Below are 14953 nucleotides of genomic sequence, written 5' to 3'. Positions count from 1 at the left end.
AACCCAAGATACAACAACTGAAAAAGTCGGATCATTCTAAATTTGTTGTTGAAAATTACCGGATATATCCTTGTAATGCCAAAAGTAGCCAGGTAAATGTGGCCTTAAGTGTGATTGAAATACTCCAGGAATCCAGTATGCAATAACTGACACATTTTGATGATTCTAAACCTGCTTTTGAAACATTCAGTAAAGCCTTGACCTTCCAAACGTAGCTTTAGGTCACAGTGATCTACTTGACGTTGACACTCCAGAGACCAAAGATTCAACAACTGACGATTTGATAATTCTATACCTGTTATCCTATTTTTAAAATTCAAGAAGAAAATTTCGGTGATCCATTCTTTTTATTTGTTTATTCTATTTTTTATTTATTTTCTTTTTTGGCTGACACACATGAACAATATTTAAACACACTTCAGAGATCGCCACAACCTTTTACTCAACAGAGATATAAAGAGAGATTTTAAAATTGCTTTTAATAAGAATTAAATATTGAAGCAACTTGAACACCTTCTTTTCCTCAGTACTAGACGTCAGTGTTTTTTTATACAATGCATGCATATGAAAATTTAAATTGGTGTTGTCCGGTCTTTGCCCAATTGCAAATTAATGGCAATGTTTTTTTTAATGCAATAAATTATTGTTGACAAATCTCATAGTTATGTAAGTATTTCATTTATCCTTCTTCTTAAAACTCCACCACTCAGTCTCAGTATTGCCTGAAATAAAGGATATAAAATGTGAAATAAAACATTTTTGAGAGTTGGCAAAGAAGTTCTATTGAAATGTAACAGAATATAGTACTGTAAATCACTTTTTATTCGCGAGAACTTTATTTTCGCGTAATTACACGAGACTGTGTGCTAGCGAAAATTTAATTCTCGCATATAATAGCATTTCTTACGAATATATAGAGCGATAACCATAATTCGCAAAACTTTTGTCTCGCTAATCAAGAGTCAATGACTATCTCGCGAAAATAAGGTGTCGCAAAAATTTAGAGATCTACAGTATGTTTAAAAAAGAAGTGTTAAGTTTGATTCTAATAATTAAAAGGGCCTGGAAATTCCTTGCATTTTTTATGTATTTTTCTGTAATAAGACTACAAATTAGCTTTAAGTATACGAAAACCTATAATTAAAATAGGAAAATGGTGAATAAGAGGTTCCTGGGTTTACTGGACCTTGAGTGTCATAAATCTTTTAGCCAAGATGATAATTTTTGTTAAATGCTCGACTACAGTCTTTCACTTCTTGTATTTTTTCTCAACCTGAGACATGCATCTTAATTTCTTCCATCTTATCCACAATGGATAATATGATTAAAAAAAGGAAAATAAGGATTCTGTACGCTTATTAACAAGGTGTAGTCCTATTATAGGGATAACTTTGCAAAAAATACCATTCATACATAAGAAAAAGGTTACTATGACACGAAGTTTCAAGGGCACTAGACACCCTTTACCTTTTGATAATAATATATGTGGGAATGAGGAATTCATCTCTAAGTAGTCTTATTTAAATTTAGGATAAGATATTTATGAATGTCAGTGCGAAACTGTTGCATTTTTGTATTTTGTAAGAAAATGACAAATATAAAAAATAATCTCAAAGTTTTTTAATGGAATACTCCAAACAAAAAATTTCTAAAATTTCACTACTTCCCTGCAGTTTGTAATATAATCTTATTTTTACTAGAGATATGCAAATATTTCACCTGGGAGAGGTCAGTCCAGATTACGTTGAAAACATCATCCTTCATGTCACAAGGACCCCCAGCGTCATGAGAATACGTGTTTCTGTATAACCGAATCCTCTCTATGTCGTCACTCTCCGTTATGTGCTGTACTTTGGGTTCCTTTCCCCATCCATTCCCAGGAGGAGCAATATCCGAGTAGTTCCTCAACAGTTTATACATGATGGTGATATCCATTGATAAAGATGAAACAGCAGTGTTGGATCCACCTTAAAAGTTATTCAACTTTATCAATATCTACAAAACTAAACTAAACTACATGTATTTTTTCTTCTTTTTTTTAAATACTTTTTTATATTCAATTTCGTGAATAAGAGGCCAAAGGGCTTTGAACAGCTCTTCTAAAAAAATTCCAACGTATCACTTTTATGTATTGTCAGTGTACTTTATATTAAGATAGCACCTTGAAATTTCAAAGTCGGTTTTTATAACCTACATTTGATTAAAATACTCTGCGAACCAAAACAGAATCAGCTGAAATAAAGTGATGGTTCGAAGCCCCTTATTCTCTTAAACATTCAGATATAACAACGATACATGTATCATAAGACTCAAAACCTTTTTGGATAACATACTCCTAAACCTCAATGTACCTCAATTCAGAAAGATTGGTGAATTTACATGAAAGACTTTTTTTTTATTTGAGATACTTCGAGGTTGGCAAGCAATTCCAAAATTATGTCACTTGAAAACAATTTAGTTGACACATTCAGAGATCACAAGATGCACTAACTGAGGATGATCGGTGATTTTTTGCCAATAAGTATCTGAAATATTTAACTATTGCAATAAATGTTCAAATTATGACACAGAAACCTACTTTTCAATGCACATCCTTTGAAAACCAAGATGCATTAACTGACAAAGTTCGATTTTATTTAACCATTTAAGACCTAGGATATTTAATCATTCTCCCGTTTTAGCGCCTTACGACGCCAAACCATGATAAGTGAGCTAGCTTCTCTCGATGTGTATACAGGTTTTCCGCACAAGCACTTTTGAAGTCTTCTTACTTTAATTTAACACTTTATGAAAACAAAACTATGACGTCGACAACATTATGGTACACTGTAGGTATCGAATTGAAGCGATATAATTGGACTATGAAAAATAAGATACCTGTATGTGCACTGTCATTCATTCACTTATACCTATAAATAAAGACTGTTTTAACCTTGTATTGTAGAAAACAAAATTTGTTTGTTCAAAATGGTGGATTATGAACAATGTACGGTGAGATTACTTGTATTAATGCAACGATTTAGATCAACTTTTTAGGTTTTAGAATATTGAATCGAATACATATATACTTATCAATACTTATAAGGAGAACATGGCCTGACAATTGATTGTTGGTAGAAAAACATATTTCTTAATGCAAAATCATATTAATCTTAATACTTTTATATTAATTTCCTTTAAAAGATAAAAGGCTGGTTTATACAGTAACAATCTATTTTGACAGACAAACTAAGACAAAGAAAGCAGATCTTTATTTCTTTTAGCCCAATTCTAAGGAGATAAAGATTAGGACGTGTTTGATCAGAGATGCCCCAACACCTAACACCTAACACAAAACTCTTTACTTAATCATTAACTTGGTGCAGGTCCAATCATTACTTACTGCTTTGTAAATATACCGTACACAATAGAAAAGGCATATCTATATCAATTCGTTGAAAACAAAGATTTGTCTTTTATTTTTATTTGTTTCAAAGCTTTATATCATGAAAAACAAAATAGAGAAAATTTTATAACGTACCTTTTATAGGAAACAAAATCTGTAGTTGAAATGGCTGAAATCGAAACTGTCCTGTTCTCATTTCCGTTTCAGTATCTTTCAGCATTTTCTCTAATTCATCTTGAGGAAAATATTTATCAAAACAGAATCGCACAGCATCAATTCCAACTTTTAATAACTTCATGATCCTCTCGAAATTTATGCTGGAGTTATCTAGTAAGAAACAACAAGTTAAAACAAAGTTCATTTATTAGTATAATTTTTCATCCAAAAAAATCCATGAATACTTTCCAAAGATATTATAAGTATAAATTTCACTGTGTTCTTAAACCAAAGCTCGCTAATATGATTGAGCATTTAAACAAAATTTAATTTAATATTCAATAAATTTTGTCAAAGTTGAGGTACCGCTGACAGACAGTCTGATTAATGCAGCACTATCACCATTCTCTGACGTTGAAAAACCTTCAGATCCACTTCCAACTTTGGATATCTTGGATTCCTTCTTAGAAACCTTTAATGTGAAAATATTGGGACTATTTGAAGGCCTGGGTATATGTACCACAGATAAATAATGATTAAATGAAGATTTCAAATATTTTGCATTGAATCATGGAAAACCATTAAGAAATCTCGCAGCACAGACCGAGGGAGGTACATCATTCCACAGAGTGTTTTCAGTTCAATATGTCTGGATATTTATATATTGTCAAACATTACAGAGCTTATCTTAACAAGAAATACGTTTTTAACACAGCTAAGTCCCAAACTAACTATGAATCTATTAATGCATTTAATGCACCATTAATGTTATTTTTATCCAGGAAGGGAATGATAAATTTTGTTTACTTTAATCATTTTTGATATGTGGACTAAGCACCTGAAGCAAGTTTAATTTGATAGCATACATCCCTAGATGCTATTATGTTAATAGACACTGGAAATTGCAGCAGATTGAAGCTGCTCGAAAAACTATAAAGCTGTGCACTTGTAATGAACACAGAGGTCAGATCTAGAATCCAAAGGAAACTTAATTGTATGCGAAATGCAAACCTTTAGTTCCGAAAATGCCTGGAGTTACTACACACTTTATGGTGTTACATGTACTTTAGAATAAAATAGATATTAGAATCAGATAGATAGGTAAAATTCAGCATCTGAAGCAAATTCTCTAGTGTACATACTAAGATATATTATCCTACAAGTTTGGTCAATCTTTGGTTTTTAAACTTCAATCTGTTGTTAATTTTACACTCAAATCAAGAATTTGAAGCAATCTGAAGCAAGTCCAGTGGTGTGCAGCTTAAGATGCATCATCCATGCATGAATTGTCAACATAGGGCATAAACTAGTTAGTTAAGAATGGTCCTGCTTCAAAAACTGTAAATTGACCACTCATCAATAAAAAAAATTACAATTTGCATCAAAATTAGGTCTGGCCGTATTTTTCCTAAAATGGTTCATCCTTGCAAGTTTGTCAATATAGGCCTAGGCCTTGTAGTTTTGTGGAAATCATAATTGCTATAAAATAAATCTGCAACAAAATAAAAGAAAATTTAATTAGATATCATTGAGATGGTGACCATCTCAAAGGGCCCCGCGTTCAACAATGAACATGAAAATGTAAGGTTAAAACAATATGAGCTGCATGTTGGACATCGGAAAATTTTATTGAAAATTTGTAATTAACTAATTTAATGACAGAAAGATAAATTATTTATAAACTTCTGTTGTTTTTTTTTATTAGCTGAGATTGAAGCAAAATTGAATTATTGTTGTCCTGTATAATAATGATTTCTTATATAAAACTGTATATTCGGCTGAACAGAAATATTTCTTCTGAAACATTTTAAAACTTTTTTGGGCTTATTGATCATAAATTTTAAGTTTAAATTACATAAAACTTGATCATAATAGCACATTTTACCATAAAAATAAAATTCTCAAAGATACAGCTCATATTGCTTTAAGTTTGAAAGGTTTATTTTGAAGAGGAACTTTTGTGTACTACAGTGAAAGTAATTTAGTACGACCTCACAGATACTGCGATTTTACAGATATATATATATGTTTATATCTAAGTTATCTTGTATCCTCATTATATAAATTTACTGGAATTAAGGGGAAAAATTATGCACCAAATAAAGATTTTAAACATAGAGGCTAATTCTGACCATGACCTAGAAATTTGACCAATTAAAGTCACTGCACATCCATTGACCAGTGGAACTCTGTGAAATATGAGCCAGATTGGGCCAAGGAGAGAGAAAATATGCTCCAAACAAAGATTTTTCATACAAGTCTTCTTTAACCTTGACCTTTGATCTAGAAACATGGTTCAAGGTCACTGCACACCGGTTACCCAAAGGCACTGTGTGGGTGAAGTATGAGCCAGATAGGGCCAAGGAGAGAAAAGATATGCTCCGGACCAGGACTTTTCACACAAGTCTGCTATGACCTTGACCTTTGAACCAGAAACATGGTTCAAGGTCACTGCATACCGGTTACCCAAAGGCACTGTGTGGGTGAAGTATGAGCCAGATTGGGCCAGGAGAGGGAAGATATGCTCCTGACCAGGATTTTTCACACAAGTCTGCTATGACCTTGACCTTTGAACCAAAAACATGGTTCAAGGTCACTGCACACTTGTTACCCAAAAGCACTCTGTGGGTGAAGTATGAGCCAGATTGGGCCAAGGAGAGGGAAGATATGCTCCGGACAATGATTTTTCATGCAAGTCTGCTTTGACCTTGACCTTTGACCTAGAAACATGGTTCAAGGTCACTGCACGCCTGTTACCCAAAGGCACTCTGTGGGTGAAGCATGAGCCAGATTGGGCCAAGGAGAGAGAAAATATGCTCCGGACAAGGATTTTTCATACAAGTCTGCTATGACCTTGACCTTTGACCTAGAAACATGGTTCAAGGTCACTGCACACCGGTTACCCAAGGGCACTCTTTGGGTGAAGTATGAGCCATATTGGGCCAAAGGGAGAGAAGATATGCTCCGGACAAGATATCTCTGACGGACGGACAGCTTGACGGACGGACGGACGGACGGACAGACTGATCACTATAGGGCGCCCGCCGAGCGGGGCCTTAATTATTCTGTGGCTGAAAATACAACATTTCACACCGGGACTGATACAATTGTCTCTACTAGAAGCAACTAGATTCAATTTAGGGTAGACATCTAATTAAAAATTTAAAACTAGGTTGCATACGCCTATGGATTCTTTTTTTTTTTTGTCAGTACTTTTACTATTTAATAACACATCATCTGGTATTCATTCACAGCTGCAAAACTTTAGATACAGTTTTTTTAATACAAATTTCAAGTTAAATGTAGCAATTAAAATGATAGAAGAGTTACCTTTGTCCAATATTTTATGATATCTTCTGTGATGATACGGTGCTTTTTTTTCGCCGGACAGGATGGACACGGAAAAGTTTCTTTGATAAACTTAGATTCACTTATGGCAGTGCTTTCTCTGCTGTCACAAAACCCAGAAGATTTGCATTTGAATGCAATCTGGAAATCCGAGTCTTTTTGGAATGTGTTCATAAGGTTGTGTAATATACGCTCAATGTTTTCTCTAATCTGGTGACAGGTTAAAACATCCACTTCTCCCTCCACAACAAACACTTGCACCTGAATTTCTGTTTGAGTCATTCCAAGCATGATGTTATGGTGCTGGTCATGAAATATGAAAATAGCTGCAGTCTGGTAAATGCATCCTCTTTCTTCATCTGTAAAAATCTCCCAAGGAATTTGCATGCACGTTGCTACAAGGCGATGGAAAATTTCCACAGGAAGAACATCAAACGTGTAGCAAAGGATGGAGGAGGCAGGGTAAAATGAAAAACAGTCTACTGGAAATTGCATCTTATTCATACATGGGACATACCATGTTTTATCGCTCATTTTAGCTAAGAGTCCTAACTTCTCCATGTACATCATGATATCCTCTTTGTGCTCAAGGTAACCATTGTTGTTCATTCTCCATATGGCAGATAGTAGTGCTTCATCTAACTCCCCAGTTTCATTGAATTTGTCCCATTCTGAGGCAAATTCAAATAAATCTTCTTTGGCATGGTTTTTATCTGTAATGACATTTCTAAATGCATCTGCAAACCACTGAACATCGAGAATAATAACTTCATTGAGGAATTGTTGATTGAAGTGTATAAGTTCTCTGATGTCATGGAAGAACTGCAGCATGGCATCTATATCCTCAATAGTACAGAGCTTTATTCCCTCTGGCAGTGTTTCATTGAAAGACTGAAGTTCACTCCTACTCAAAATCTTGCGAATTTTTTTTTCCTGAAAGAATGTTTCAAACATAGCCCATGACTGTGGAAGCTCTTCACCCCAGTGATCCAGCTTGCACACGACATTAGCAATGGACAGCTTAAGTTTTTCAATGCTTTCATTGTCATGGAATCCAACCGCAAATCGACATTTCACATCAATATGTTTTTGCAGAGACTTCTTCTTCATGTCAAAGGTCTTCCAAACTTCTCGGAAAAACAATTCTTTTTCCTAACGAAAACAAATTCCTTATTTTATCTTATGCTAACAAATTAGTCATAGTTAAATAATAATGTTCATAATCATACATTGATTGTAAATGTTTTGTTCCAACAGAGTTTACGAAACACATGTATGTCTCTAAATATTATAATAAATATTTACAGATCAGAAAAACAATGACAAAGTAAAATATTTGTGTAAACAATGAATTACAGTTTTGAAAAATGATACCTTTTCTGTTTTGTTTTCACTATGTGTACCAACCAGGATGACAGGAGCCTTATCATTGCCATATTGATGAATGGACTTCATCCAGAATTCTAGATAATCTGAAAAAAGAAGACCATTCAGTTGTAAGAGTTTTCTTTAAGATAGATTGCAGGAAATGATGGCAGACATAAATGAGAAACTCTATATGTCAGAGCCATCTACAAGGTGGTGCATAGATGAAACAAACTTATTGCCTTCGTAAAGCTGCACAGAAAGACAAACAAAATAATCAAAAGCCTGAAAGGCTTCAATGGCGTCGAACAAGAAAAACAATTTCAAAAGATCTGCAAATAGGTCAAGTGAGTGACTCCAGAAACATAAAATAAAATTTTAAAAAATAATCTTAACACAAATACAGTTTAGGGCCTGATAGCCTTGTGTCCTGGTCTGAATGAGTCAGGGTTCGAATTGACCAGACATCGTCAGAAATGCCTATCCTCAATATCAATCTTTTTTCTTTTCAGTCAAACAAAGACATACGTAGGGTTTCATAAATTATTTTAATTAATTGTCATTGTCAGAGCGTTGTTCTGTTGCATAGTGGTTGCATCTTAACTACAACCATGACTCTTATGTTACAAGTACGATCGACTTACGATAAGACGCGGTAAACAAATGGAGGAAATGGATAAATACAGTAATACTGGCATTACTGGTCAATATCGTAGATTGTTCGACTAAAATTGGATTGAAGATCGTAAAAGTAAAGCTAAGATTAAGAAATTCAATCTTTACAGTCTTGTTGTATTCGTGTTGACTTTGTTATTATTTTACTGTATTTAAATTGTTTGTATTACAGTAATCGGTCCAAAAATGTGATTCATGACATTCGACGCACCCTCACAGTAGAAATTCATCCGCAACAACCATAACGCTTTTCTTGCGTAAAAATTAAACATAATATCGTTGTTTTGTAGTAGTATTAATTGAAGATACAATTGATTTAATTTTATATTCCAGCTTTTAATCATTGAAAAGCGCGGGTTTATTCTGCGGAAGCATCAACAATCGGACACATTCGGTCGCGTAAAAATCCATTCGGGTTTCATCGGGTTGCTTCATAGAAAGGGTAGCGTAGTCAGCCAAGGTTTACCGAACGCTTTCAGTAGCTGACTGATGACTAGATGTCGTCTCGAGCTAAAGCTCGACGCCATAAAAAATAATTCTCATTTAGGATGAAAGTTTCAACATTCAATGGGACACATAGGTTCTGAAAATATGGAGAATTTAATTATTTCCTTTTCAATAATTATGTCAATAACATTTATCAATGCATACCATTTCATCTAATGCGGTGATGCTTGAAAACGATTTTCGGGGCCATACGTGTAATAATTGAATATTACCTCTGTGTGTCCATTCCCCGTAAACAGAGCCTTCCTGACAACAAACTTCTTCTCCAACCTTATCATCAAACTTCTTCTCCATATTCAGCACCAGAATGAAGAACGCCCGCGGACTCAGAAAAATCTGGTGTGAGGCATAATATGAACACTGTCCTGCAAAGTCAGTCATGGTTATTTTTTTATCTGGATCTTCTGAAATATCTTCTGCACCTATCTGTAAATTTCCAGAAATTTCTGGACTATGACGAATATCTTTTCTTTCTTTCATAACTTCTGCTACATTTTCTGGTGATGTGGCCCCCTGTGGTTCATGGGATGAGGAAGTTTTAATGACAGTATCAACATGTGATGTAGGTCCACTGTTTGAAACTTCAGTTGTACTGCCCTCTTCATTAAGTTTTTCCATCTTTCCCTGCGTTTCCCCAACATCAGCTGCATTTTTTGAATGAGATTTAGGAAGACTCTGGTGCAGATCTTTTTTATCAAGTTGAAGTTTGAAGCGTTGTTGTTGGCTAGAAGAATTTGCTGTAAATAAAAATTCTTACACATTTAACACCGTCTCACTTTGCTGTCCCTGTACTTTATGAAAATAATTTAAAACATTTATTCTACTTTATATAAATCTACAACTCAAGAAATAAAATCATGAGCTACTGAGAGTATTGAGCTCACAAAATGATATCCACAGGTTCCATATGAGTATAATGGTAAAGTCTGTTTTACTATTGAAACATAGGTAATCAAAGATTACGAAGCTCACCTCGACGAATGTTATCAGTTTAAGTAATGCAAATCCTACATCATATTTTCTTAATATTAAGTATTCATCCCAACAACAATATTCTTGCAAGTTGTGCTTAACCCTCTACATGGCATATACACATTTCCATGCCTTTAGTGTGAAAAACATGTATTGTGTAATCAAATATTCATAACTGTTAAAACTGCAGATATCAAAGACTTCAAGTTCATTCGGATTGATATGTTCCCAAAACTTTAACCTGGTCTCTTGTATAGAAAATTTAGGTCAGATCCCAAGCAAGTCTGATAGTGTCCATCCTAAGATGCATCATCCATGCAAGTTTGGTTTAACTAGGGCTTATAGTTACTTGGGAATGAAAATGTAGGTCAGATCCAGCATCTGAAGCAAGTCTGGTAGTGTCCATCCCTAGATACATCATCTATGTAAGTTTGGTCCAAATAGGGCTCATAGTTACTTGGGAATGAAAATGTAGGTCAGATCCAGTATCCAAAGCAAATCTGGTAGTGTCCATCCCTAGATGCATCATCCATGCAAGTTTGATTCAGGAGAGCTTATAGTTACTTGGGAATGAAAATGTAGGTCAGATCCAGCATCCGAAGCAAGTCTGGTAGTGTCCATCCCTAGAAACATCATCCAAGCAAGTTTGGTTAAGGTGGGGCTTACAGTCACTTGGGAATGAAAATGTAGGTCAGATCCAGCATCCAAAGTAAGTCTCGTATTGTCCCTCCCTAGATACATCATCCATGCAAGTTTGGTTTAACTAGGGCTTATAGTTACTTAGGAATGAAAAATGTAGTTCAGATCCAGCATCCGAAGCAAGTCTGTTAGTCTTCATCCCTAGATACATCATCCATGCAAGTTTGGTCCAAAAAGGGCTCATAGTTACTTTGGAATGAAAATGTAGGTCAGATCCAGTATCCAAAGCAAATCTGGTAGTGTCCATCCCTAGATGCATCATCCATGCAAGTTTGATTCAGGAGAGCTTATAGTTACTTGGGAATGAAAATGTAGGTCAGATCCAGCATCCGAAGCAAGTCTGGTAGTGTCCATCCCTAGAAACATCATCCAAGCCAGTTTGGTTAAGGTGGGGCTTACAGTCACTTGGGAATGAAAATGTAGGTCAGATCCAGCATCCAAAGTAAGTCTCGTATTGTCCCTCCCTAGATACATCATCCATGCAAGTTTGGTTTAACTAGGGCTTATAGTTACTTAGGAATGAAAAATGTAGTTCAGATCCAGCATCCGAAGCAAGTCTGTTAGTCTCCATCCCTAGATACATCATCCATGCAAGTTTGCTTCAGGTAGGGCTTATAGTTACTTGGGAATGAAAATGTAGGTCAGATCCAGCATCTGAAGCAAGTTTGGTAGTGTCCATCCCTTGATACATGATCTATGTAAGTTTGGTCCAAAAAGGGCTCATAGTTACTTTGGAATGAAAATGTAGGTCAGATCCAGCATCCGAAGCAAATCTGGTAGTGTCTATCCCTAGATGCATCATCCATGCAAGTTTGATTCAGGTAGGGCTTATAGTTACTTGGGAATGAAAATATAGGTCAGATCCAGCATCCGAAGCAAGTCTGGTAATGTCCATCCCTAGATACATCATCCAAGCAAGTTTAGTTCAGGTAGGGCTTATAGTTACTTGGGAATGAAAATGTAGGTCAGATCCAGCATCTGAAGCAAGTCTGGTAGTGTCCCTTCCTAGATACATCATCCATGCAAGTTTGGTCCAAATAGAGCTCATAGTTACTTGGGAATGAAAATGTAGGTCAGATCCAGCATATGAAACTAGTCTGGTAGTGTACATCCTTAGATACATCATCCATGCAAGTTTGCGTTAGGTAGGATTCATAGTTACTTGGGAATGAAAATGTAGGTCAGATTCAGCATCCGAAGCAAGTCTAGCAGTGTCCATCCCTAGAGTCCAAATAGGGCTTACAGTTCCTTGGGAATAGACCTGCTCCAAAACCTTTAACCTGGTCACTCATCTAGACAATGTAGGTCAGATCCAGCATCCGAAGCAAGTCTGGTAGTGTACATCCCTAAATGCATCATCAATGCAAGTTTGGTTCAGGTAGGGCTTATAGTTCCTTGGGAATAGACCTGCTCGAAAAACTTTAACTTGGTCACTCATCTGAAAATTGTGGGTCAGATCCAGCATCCGAAGCAAGTCTGGTAGTGTACATTCATAGATGCATCATCCATGCAGGTTTGGTTAAGGTACGGCAAAAAGTTACTTTAAAATGAACCTGCTCCAAAAACTTTAACCTGGTCACTCATCTAGAAAATATAGGTCAGATCCAGCATCCGAAGCAAGTCTGGTAGTGTACATTCATAGATGCATCATCCATGCAAGTTTGGTCTGGGTAGGGCTTATAATTCCTTGGGAATGGACCTGCTCCAAAAACTTTTACCTGCTCCAAAAACTTTAACCTGGTCACTCATCTAGAAAATGTAGGTCAGATACAGCATCCGAAGCAAGTCTGGTAGTGTACATCCCTAGATGCACCATCCATGCAAGTTTGGTTCAGATAGTGCTAATAGTTACTTAGGAATGGACTTGCTCCTAAAACTTTAACATGGGATGCTGACGCTTATGCCGACGCCAACGCCGGGGGTATAGCATAAGCTCATCTCGACTTCGTCGAGGTGAGCTAAAAACCAAATATCTGTCCAATCTTAACATAAAGAAGTAGGTACGCAATGATAGTATGTAGTAACTAGAACTGTCCAAACGGGACAAAATACCCCCCGCTGGGTTTTTCAGAAGTAAGTTTTTCCATAATAAAGATATGTTTCAAAGAGGAATTATTAATTTTTTTCCAGTGACCTTTAACTTCCCCTAATGACCTTGGGTCAAGGTCATGACACATCCTTGGGTCATGGGCAATCTTTGTGTAAAATGAGAACCTACCAAGTTTATCCATAAGAAAGATATGGACCAGACAAAATTATGAAACTCTTCTTCCAGTGACCTTGAACTTCCCCAAATGACCTTGAGTCTAGGTCATTGGAATCTTTGTGTGAAATGAGAACCTACCAAGTTTATCCATAAGAAAGATATGGACCGGACACAAATTATGAAAAAAAAATTTCCAGTGACCTTTACTAGTAACTTCCTCAAATGACCTTGGGTTAAGGTCATGACACACTCTTAGTTCATGGGCAATCTTTGTTTGAAATGAGAACCTACCAAGTTTATCCATAAGAAAGATATGGACCAGGCACGAATTATGAAATTTTTCTTCCAGTGAACTTGAAGAGGCCCAAATGATCTTGGGTCAAGGTCATGACACACCCTTAGGTCATGGGTAATCTTTGTGTGGAGTAGTAGATTCTAATGTTCTTCTGTAAGAAAGATAAGGACCGGACACGATTGCACAGATAGGCGGACGGACAGACAGACGGACAAGGTGATTCCTATATACCCCCACAAACTTGTTTGCCGGGGGGTATAAATATTATGTGAAATTGTCATTTAACTTTATTCAGTTGTACAGGTGGAGTTGCAAATACAAGATAGGTTACCAGCAATATAATGGTAGTTTCTATGTTTTGCATTAAGAAACCAGAAACTTGTGTCCATACAGAAGGTTTAAAATTTCTCTATATAACAAAGATTCTATGAAAGTTTCATTAGTTTTATTAAGAGCCTGTGGTACACATTTTTATTCAGACGGACTGATGGAAAGGTGGATAGGAGGACACCCTCATCGCTATTAAACACCCTACTTTACAAGCAGACAAATAGGGGTAGAGGGGGGAGGTGGTGCTTCCACATAAGTTTCAGTTTTTTTTTGCATTGTGGTTCTTGAGAAGAAGATTTTTTAATGACCCACCCTATTTTGTCTTTTCTTGATTATCTCCCCTTGTATGGTAACTTGGCCTGTCAATTTCACAATTGAAATTTCTCTTCACCTAAGGATGCTTAGTACCAAGTTTGGTTAACATTAGCTGAGTCGCTATTACAGAGAAGTAAAAATGTGAAAAGTTTACAGATGAACAGACAGCTAGACGGACGATGGACAAAATTTGATCAGAAAAGCTCACTTACACCTTCAGCTAAGGTGAGCATAAAATACCTTGGATGCTTTCTTTCACATCAAACACATCTGTGTGGATATCGACTCCTCTAGTTGACCTGATATTTTTCTTTATTTTCTCCAGCTCAATGCCCTTCAGTCTCTCTAACAATGTTGTTTTCCCACTTCCAGCACACCCTATTATCATCCCAGAGGCGTGGTACATGGTTGTCTTCCCTTTCTTTAAATTCTCAATGAAATTCGTCACTGATTTGTCTCCCCTTAGGATAATCTGCATTGGTATTCCAACTATAATGACAAAACTCTAACATTACAAAGCTGTGACGGAGTCAAACAAATGATTATAAACAATCATAAAAATAACCTTCTATCATGGAGATTTTTTTTCCCTTATCAGTACGGCAATTAAATATAAAAGTAGAAAAGAAAGGTTAACATTTTTATCTTAATTAAATTAGGATACCTTTACTGATAAAACAATACTCAGCATTATTCTTCT

General features: G+C 35.8%; 1 protein-coding gene across 1 annotated transcript; it reads right to left on the bottom strand.

Annotated features, from left to right (window-relative positions):
• Positions 1-245: 245 nt before the first annotated feature.
• LOC134233273 (uncharacterized) lies at positions 246-14909 on the bottom strand. Its single transcript, XM_062715251.1, has 8 exons — positions 14494-14909; positions 9649-10173; positions 8264-8361; positions 6872-8041; positions 3908-4013; positions 3521-3712; positions 1720-1967; positions 246-722 (listed from the first exon to the last, which is right to left on the bottom strand). Exons 1-8 carry the CDS (start codon positions 14729-14731, stop codon positions 663-665), a joined length of 2637 nt encoding a protein of 878 aa, XP_062571235.1. The 5' UTR covers positions 14732-14909; the 3' UTR covers positions 246-662.
• Between the last annotated feature and the right edge of the window lie 44 nt (positions 14910-14953).

The sequence above is a fragment of the Saccostrea cucullata genome, unplaced genomic scaffold (genome assembly GCF_032062105.1).
Source record: "Saccostrea cucullata isolate Sc308-1 unplaced genomic scaffold, CSIRO_AGI_Scuc_v1 ctg14384, whole genome shotgun sequence".
In the NCBI taxonomy this organism is placed as follows: domain Eukaryota; kingdom Metazoa; phylum Mollusca; class Bivalvia; order Ostreida; family Ostreidae; genus Saccostrea; species Saccostrea cuccullata.
The sequence above is the reverse complement of the archived record's forward strand: the minus strand, read 5'-3'. Positions and strand labels throughout refer to the sequence as shown.